The sequence below is a fragment of the Vitis vinifera genome, chromosome 18 (assembly GCF_030704535.1).
Source record: "Vitis vinifera cultivar Pinot Noir 40024 chromosome 18, ASM3070453v1".
Taxonomy (NCBI): domain Eukaryota; kingdom Viridiplantae; phylum Streptophyta; class Magnoliopsida; order Vitales; family Vitaceae; genus Vitis; species Vitis vinifera.
The window spans coordinates 28314603-28324035 of record NC_081822.1 but is presented as its reverse complement, the minus strand read 5'-3'; the positions used below and the strand labels follow the sequence as shown (position 1 = coordinate 28324035).

The 9433-nt window shown below is 34.8% G+C and overlaps 1 protein-coding gene across 1 annotated transcript; it reads left to right on the top strand.

Annotated features, from left to right (window-relative positions):
- Positions 1-3241: 3241 nt before the first annotated feature.
- LOC100261402 (coatomer subunit beta'-2) lies at positions 3242-5666 on the top strand. Its single transcript, XM_010666937.3, has 10 exons — positions 3242-3307; positions 3442-3462; positions 3582-3643; positions 3745-3799; positions 4077-4113; positions 4200-4525; positions 4607-4738; positions 4829-4977; positions 5093-5161; positions 5298-5666. Exons 1-10 carry the CDS (start codon positions 3305-3307, stop codon positions 5404-5406), a joined length of 963 nt encoding a protein of 320 aa, XP_010665239.1. The 5' UTR covers positions 3242-3304; the 3' UTR covers positions 5407-5666.
- Positions 5667-9433: the final 3767 nt, after the last annotated feature.

Below are 9433 nucleotides of genomic sequence, written 5' to 3'. Positions count from 1 at the left end.
GAGAATCTCAAATTTTTAAAGGGTACTTCATAGGTTTTAGATATCATTATCAAACATTAGGATAAAATGTTTCTTCATTTATTTCATACATAAGTAATTCCATTTATTGTTTAATTATTAACTGTTATCAATGAATCCATGATCATATGATTTTTTTTTTTTAATAATATTAGATTTCTTCTTAAAGTTCTAACTATATTTAACTTTTATTGCATACTACCTCAATCCTTGATTCCAATACAAAGATGGAGTTGGTAGTAATCCTGAATTATTTCAAGTTGTACATGACTTATTTTCTAAACTAGAACCTAGTCTAAAAGCCTTTAGACAATTTGGAAATGGGGTATATAACTTTGACGATGTTATATTGCAAACTCATTCATATTAAGATTTCATTTATCTTTTTATTTTCATTTTTATTAAATGCTCAATGTTGCTACATTGAATACATAGGCTATACAATTTTGAGATGTTAAGAAAAGATTTAGAGATCGAGTTGTTATTACTTCAAGGATAAAAATGGTTCTCAATGAGTAGTTTTTGTGATAAACAAATTTTGAATATTAATATCACAATGCTTTCATTATCATCTATATTCTAATGAATGTATTCATGTCATTTCTTTATATCCAATTAAATGGTGGTTTATGTATGGTAACAAAACTCTATCCCAAACTGCATCATCTTCAGCATGTGAGAGAAATTGGAGCACACTTTGCCTGATCCACACTAAACAAGTGAATAATCTCACCTACCCTAAGCTTCAAGAATTAGTTTTTTGTTATCATAACATTAAACTAAATTTATGAAATATGGAGGTTGAGAATAATAGAGTTGCAAAAACAAATTCCCTTACTCTACTAGACATGTCAACTGACCATGGAGAAGAAGAGGATAACAAGTTGTTCTAATGGGTTAGACCCCCACACTTAGATGATAACAAAAAAAATCTTGATCCACAAATTGTTACATGTGTTCGTGATTCAAGATTTGATGTTGAAAAGATGTTGATTGAAGAAATTCATAGTGAGAGTTTCAACACATACACAACAAATTCATTTGAGCAAGAAATGCAACAACCAACAAATCCTCCTCATGCATGTTAGTATTTACTCTATGAGTGTTAGAAAAAGTAGTGGTGTCAATGCTTCTAGTTTCAGTTATGATAGCTCACAAGGAGAGGGAGGTTATAATAGAGAGGATGGCGATAATAATGGAGAGAATGTTGGACAACAAGACCAAAGTCAATGTCCATTGAGCCTATTCACAAATGAAGTCAATTTCAAATATTGCATGAAAAATGAAGATCATGGCTTTAGACAAGCTGGCCTAGGCTTTGGAGTTGTCAAAAAACCACATAAAGGAAGAGGACAACAAAGGATGATAACATTTGATGAGGATTCCTCTACTAGTTTTGACTCTATGAGTATAGGGACTCAACATAGTAACTCATCAAATGAGTCTCACATTTATCTTCCTTATGTAATGAATTATGACCAACCACCCTTTTTCAATTATGGGATGAGTTTCAAGTTCAACTAATGATGACTATGGTATATTAAACTATCCTCCTATACAAATCTCATACGACATTCCATATCAAATACAAGGACAAGTTGAAACAAAGACATGGGTGAACTGGGAGTTTCCCATCCACAAAGAAGCAGTAAGTAGGAGTCAAAAGACTTACGCATGTCATGTTCATAATTAAAATCAATATTATGCAAACTCTATGTCATGGTACAAATATTGTCTTCATGAAGGTGGGCTTTCGTCACCCTCAAGAGTCATGGAACCATATTGATCCTCATTTTGGTAATAAAAGAAATCATTATAATGAAATTTGGAACAAATTTTGACATTTAATGAAATTAAATATTTACTTGATATTAGTATTCAGTTCACACTTCAAAACTTCATATTTCTATTAGCGCTTCTTACATCATTGTTGAATGTCATCAATTATATGATATATGTATTATTTTTTTACTCACAAATAAATTTAATATATAGATTATTATTTGTTTTATCATTTATTATTTGAGTTTTGCCAAACATTTCTATGAGTTTTTGATGAATTTTCGTCTTATTGATATTTTTTCCAAATTTTTGTCCAATTATGATACTTTTGTAAATTGAACCGCTGATATTTTATTGATTTATGATATTTTCATCCTTGGTAGGAAAAGGTTGAGATATTATGATTTGAGGGGAAGAAGGATTATGTAGGAAAAAGGAGAAGGAGAAGAAGTAGAAGAAGAGGAGTTGAAGATTTTAGGCTTTGTTTTGGAATAAATTTTAAGTTTGAGTTTAAGAATTTAGAACTTTTTGGCAATAAGGGTGTCTTTGTTGTAAGACATTAGTCATGTTGATTTTTGTTTTGTTTTAGGTTGTTTGCTTGGTTTTATTTTATGATTTTTTGGCTTAATATTTTAAATATTTATTTTTTTTCTAGCATCTGTTTTTGCATGATATTCTTGGGATATGCATTATTGATAGTTCTTTATGATTGCTTATAATTTTTAATTGTGGTTGTATCTATTTTACTTGTGAGACATCTTATATTGTTTTCTTTATAATTATTTTTATAGCCATCACATAAACCAATCATATTGAGTCGATCAATTTTGCCTTTAGAAATCGTAGCTGACAAGGTGTTGCTAATTTGCATGTGAATCAATTTCCTATCACCTGTTTACCTTTTTATATTCAGTCTACATTGTCTTATATGAAGTTGAATTCATAAAGAAAAGCATCCATTTCTTTTCACGTCCCATAGGATATTGTTTGGATTAGTGGATATAATAGATTAGAATGAGCAAAATGACGCGGTTCTCCATCCATGCCCCAAACAACCAAGGGTACACAATCCCGTGGAAAACTCCAAGCAAGCCCTTTTGACTTGTTCAAAGTTGAAACTTCAATACTAAAACGCGTGTATATGCTTACAAGGTTTTGGTCCTATATTTTGACTTTTCTTACCTTCCTGGAGCAGTCCCTCCTCCTTTTACTCTTCTTACATGGGTCAAACCACAACACAATTGAAACTTCATCTCCACCCTCAGCTCCTCCATCTCAGAGTAGTGAACGGACTGAGGCTCTTGGGTGACACCATAGAGAACTAAGGGAAGAGTATCAAGTGGATATGGATTCATAGATTGAGACAGGTTCATTTTCTTAGCTACTAAGGATACCATAGTATTTAAAGAAATGGAAATGCATGCCATAAACCCACAAAACCTCTACAATTAATCTTCTCTCTTATACTGTCGAGCCCTTTAGTTTTGCAGCTTTCCACCCTAAAATGGTGAGTCCCTCATTATTATTATTTTTTTCCATCAGTCTGAGTAAAATGGAGGAAAACCCAAGAACTTGCTTGGATTAACCAATCTTTTTTTTCCTTTTTTTGTCTTTTTTTTTTCCATATTTTGTGTACCACAGGCCGCCGTATTGGACATTGAGGTACTTCAAATTTTTATTTATTTACTTCCAATTCTTTTAAAGACATAGGTTCAGTTTTCATTTCTTTAAATTTGTCAATTAATCTATAAATGCTTGGGGTTAACTGTTTGTTCGGCCAGAAAGAACTTGTTCAACAATCAGAAAGAGTCAAATCTGTGGATCTACATCCTAAGGAACCATGGTATAGTTATGAATTGCTTTGATTTCACAATCTTTCAATGTGTTCAATGGAAGTTTTTAATTGTTTTACTCAATCATATTGCATGATTCTTCTTCCTTCAGGATTCTAGCAAGTTTGTATTCAGGAACTGTGTGTATCTGGAACTACCACTCTCAGGTATGGAATTTGTGATCTTGTATCATAAAAATTGGCCTATTTCAATTTCTAAAAACCCACTTGGTTTTGGTCAGTTTTCAACTTTGTGATCATAATAGTCTTTACCATCCTAGAAGTCAGTTAGAACTAAATATTTTCAATATGAAATCTTGAGCTTCAGCGCAAAAATGGCGCCCATTAGATGATTGGTCTGTTGCGAGTTGTAGTGAATTTTTACTTCTTTGATAGAAAATTTTTCATGCATTTAGTGCTTACACTTGGGTGCTATATATTTCAGGAACTTGTAAAATCTTTCAAGGTCGCGGAATCACCAGGTGCACATGCAGATATATATTTCCGCCTTTCCTGAAGATACTTGAATGCATAGTTCCTTGTTTAACAATTGAATGTATGTCTGCAGTTCGATCAGCAAAATTTATAGCATGCAAGCAATGGGTTGTTACTGGGGCTGATGACAAGTTTATCCGCGTCTTCAACTACAATACAATGGAGAAGATTGCAGAATTTGAGGCTCATACTGATTTCATTAGGAGTGTTGCAGTCCATCCTACCCTTCCATGTGTGCTGTCAGCTTCTGATGACATGCTCATAAAGCTTTGGGATTGGGAGAAGGGCTGGGAGTGCACTCAAACGTTCCAGGGACATGCCCACTATGTGATGCAAGTGGCATTTAGTCCCAAAGACGTAAACACTTTCGCAAGTGCATCTCTTGATGGCACCATAAAGGTCTGAATTAATTCTCATTTGTTGTTTGGTTACTTCTTTACTCTTTTTTGGTCACAGTAAGGCAATACTGCCTGTTTTCAGGTTTGGAATCTCAGCTCTCCTGCTCCAGACTTTACACTGGATGGGCATTCAAAAGGAGTGAATTGTATTGATTACTTCATGAGAGGCTCTAAACCATATCTGATCTCGGGTTCGGATGACCACACTGCTAAGGTCTGAAACTCTATACTTTTTCATAGCTATATGTAGATCATATGTATATAAAAATATTGGTTGAGTCGTTTATAAATCCGCTGAAAACAGGTGTGGGATTATGAAGCCAAAAGCTGTGTACAAACACTGGAAGGCCACACAAATAATGTTTCTGCAGTGTGTGTTCACCCTGAACTTCCCCTCATCATTACAGGTTCTGAGGATGGGAACGTTCACATATGGGATCGAGCTACTTACAGGTAACAGTTTCATGGCTCAAAATTTTCTAATCAGTAAGAAACTTACCGGGCATTTGGGTGTTCTCTTATAGATAGAAATTCTTTATTTTTCTTAACCATCTTGATCAAACTGCAGGCTTGAGAACACCCAGAGCTATGGTCTTGAAAGAGTTTGGGCTTTTGGGTGCACGAAAGAATCAAACAGGTATAATTGAGTTTCTTCATCTTTTATTTGATTATTCCCTTATCGGTTTGAAGATTGTTGAGATGCTCAAAAGCATACAAAGAAACAAATTGTTTTTCTCACTATTCCCACCTGTTATCATTTCTTCTCTCAACAGGGTTGTGATTGGCTATGACAAAGGAACCATTATGATAAAAGTTCTCAGTTCTCACAGTGGGGGTTCCATGGGCATACGGGTTGAGGAGGAAGAGAAGAAGGAATGTTGATTTGTACAACTAATTGTATTACCATTATGAACCATGGTGTGTCCTGATTGAATAACTCTTCTCTTTGAGTAGAAGATAGACTGGAAAGAATAAAGTCATAATATTAAGCAATTTCCAGTAAAAGCAGCTTCTGTCAATGGTTGATGAAAATATTTGTTGCAGCCTAATTTATATCTCCCTTTTTCAAGATCCCTATGTCTTTGGGGGAGTGCTTAAAGGCAACTCGAAGGAATAAGCTATAGAATCATTCTAATGCTCTATTTTGTGTGCTCTTTAGATTGGTTGCAATAGGTCAGCTTGGAATTGCTATGTGGATTAGACTTTAAAATAATAGTAGATGGATGATTTCTAAAATTACGGCCATCGTAATATTATGGAATTTCTTGGTTGAATTGGTAATGTCTTTCAAATTTTAGTGTCTTATGATTTTTAATAGACTAAGGTGGTGTTTGTTTTTTTTAATTAATGATAAATAGAACTTTAATACTTATTAGGTTGTTTGTTTTTGTACTATTTTATTTTTATTAAGTGTTAAAAAATAAAGAAAAACCAATATGTTATTTTTTCTATTTACAAAAAGTTAAATATTTTGAGGGTGTTTGGTTTTTTGGTTTTTTGCTGAAAGCAATTTGATTGTTTGTTTTTCTATTTTTTTTTCATAACTTATTATAAACTTTTTGATGAATAGAAAAAATCAAAATATTTGGTTTTTTCTAAATAGAAAAAATAATATATCGGTTTTTCTTTACTTTTTAATACTTAATAGAAATAAAATACTATAAAAATAAACAACCTAATACTTAATAGTGTTAAATAAAATTTTTATTTAAAATTAAATAAAAAAACAAATAACTTAAAGTTTAAAAAGAAATTATTTTTACCAAAAAGTAAAAAAAAAACAAATACTCTCTAAATCAATTAAGTCAAGGTGGTTTCAAAATAATCATGATTTATGACTATGAGGCAAAGCGAAAGACACAACAGACAAAGGATAAGTGGAAGGTTACCCACCATCCTACTTCTAATTCATTCTTTGATTGTTCCATAATCTTTATACTTTGATGCTTGATGTAGGGAATTAAACCGAATTCCCAACCCGTGAGAAACAAAAAAATTAGAGAAAACACACGCCAAAGAAAAACAATCACACACACAAGACAGTATTTACGTGGTTCGGCAATTTGCCTACATCCACGGAGTTGTAGGGATATCACTATTATCAGGGAAGAATATAGAGTACTACATGGCGGCTACAATATTCTATATATATATATAGCACAACAACCCTACCATACTAAAAAACCCTAATTACAAAAGGTGGTTCCACAATGGGCTAAACGGGCCCAACAGGCCTCAATAAATCTCCCATTAAAAAAGCCATGCAATATTATTCGGGTCGGGTCATCAAACCGGATCAAACAAAACTAGGCTCCACAAAGCCCAACAAATCTCCCACTTGGAGACTAGTCCAATCACCAACATCAAACCGCTATCCTCCAAGAAACGATCCCTCATCCCTACAACTCATCCTCCTGTCCTCAAGCTAGAAGACCAATTGAAGCTGCGCACAGCTTCAACTTCTCAATAGTGACACCCTTAGTCAACATGTCTGCAGGGTTCTTAGATCCACAAATCTTCTCAAGTATTACCAGTTTATCCTCAACAAGATAACGGATAAAGTGGTATTTTGTTTGTATATGTTTCGACTTTGAATGAAAAGCCGAATTTTTGGCAAGCAAAATTGCACTCTAACTGTCACTGTGTAGAATGCCCATCTCCTGCTTCTTACCCAATTCATCTAAGAAACCATGTAGCCAAATCATCTCCTTTCCAGCTTCAGTTGCTGCAACATACTCAGCTTCTGTAGTAGACAAAGTAACAATCTTCTGTAGATTTGAAGTCCATGATAGTTGTACCACCTAGAGTAAAAACAAACCCAGTAGTACTCTTTCTACTATCAATATCACCAGCAAAATCAGCATCTACATAACCCTGCAGTTTCAAACTTGCACCTATGAAGCAAAGACATGTATCTAATGAACCCTTCAGATATCTTAAAATCCACTTGACTGTCTCCCAATGCTGCTTTCCAGGCCTACTCATGAATCTGCTCACAACTCCCACTGCATGTGCAATGTCTGGCCTTGTACACACCATAGCATACATCAAGCTGCCAATAGCTGAGGCATAGGGCACCTTGCTCATATGGTCCCTTTCTTCTTCTGTCTTTGGTGACTGTTCTTTGCTTAGTTTGAAATGACTACCCAAGGGTGTGCTCAATGGTTTAGTTTCATTCATGTTGAACCTGCTGAGAACTTTCTTCACATACTCTGACTGTGAAAGCTTCAATGTACCATTAGCCTTGTCTCTAATGATTCTCATACCAAGGATTTGCTTTGCAGCTCCCAAATCCTTCATTGCAAACTGTTTGGACAATTGCTTCTTCAGATTATTAATCTTCTCAATGTCAGACCCTGCAATAAGCATATCATCCACATACAATAGTAATATGATATAAGAATTGTCAAAGGACTTAAAATAGCAACAGTGATCAGCTTCACATCTCTTGAACCCAATTCTATGCATAAAATTGTCAAACTTCTTGTACCACTGTCTAGGAGCTTGTTTAAGGTCATACAAACTCTTTCTCAGTTTGCAGACTAGATTCTCTTGTCCCTGAACAATGAACCCTTTTGGTTGAATCATGTAAAGGTCTTCCTCCAAGTCACCATGAAGGAATGCTGTCTTCACATCTAACTGCTCAAGATGTAAGTTTTCTGCAGCCACCATTCCAAGTACAAGTCTAATTGTTGACATCTTCACAACTGGAGAAAATATCTCTGTGTAGTCAATGCCCTCCTTTTGCTGGAACCCTTTAACAACTAATCTGGCCTTGTAACGTTTGCTACCATCATGCTCATTCTTTATTTTGTATACCCACTTGTTGTGCAAAGCCTTCTTTCCTACTGGCAATTCAGTCAGTTCCCATGTCTGATTCCCCAATAGGGAATCCATCTCATCCTTCATGGCTAACTCCCACTTGCTTGAATTCTCATCTTGCAAGGCTTCATCATAACACTCTGGCTCACCACCATCAGTCAACAGGAGATAATTTAAAACAGGTGAATAACGTTGCGGAGGTCTAATGTTCCTGGAATATCTGCGAACTTCAGCTACAGGTGTACTCAAATCTACCTGTGAATTTACATTCTCCTTATCTTCTTCACCCCCTTTTTGGACAGTACTTTCAGTCAATTCATCTAAGTTGACAAACTCAGATTTCTTTTAATCTATCTCTGTAACATCTGACGTTACAGTTGACTTATCCTTGTACATAACCTGTTCATTAAATATCACATTTCTACTTCTGATGATTTTCCTATTTTGCTCATCCCAAAACCTATAGCCAAATTTCTCATCACCATAGCCAATGAAAAAACATATTTTTGACTTTGCATCAAGTTTACTACGAGCATCAGAATCAATATGAACATAAGAAACACAACCAAAAACTTTTAAATGTGAAAACTTCACCTCTTTACCGCTCCAAACCTCCTTAGGAAGTCTGAACTCCATGGGAACTGATGGTCCTCGGTTTATTAGGTAAGCTGCAGTGCTAACAGCATCAGCCCAAAAAGTTTTTGGTAGTCCAGCATGCAACCTCATACTTCTAGCACACTCATTGAGAGTTCTATTCATGCCCTCAACCACACCATTATGTTGTGGTGTCCCAGGAATGGTCTTCTCCATCCTAATTCCCTATGCAGCACAATACTCACTGAATCCTCCATCTATGTACTCTCCTTCATTATCTGACCTCAAACATTTTACTTTCAAACCTGTTTCTGTTTCAACCATGGCCTTCCACTTCTTAAAAGTTACAAATACATCAGATTTATTTTTCAGAAAATAAACTCATACCTTTCTACTTGAGTCATCAATAAAGGTGATGTAGTACCTTGAACCTCCTAGGAATGCAACCAAAGAAGGCCCCCACAAATCAGTGTGTACTAGTTCCAATTTTTTA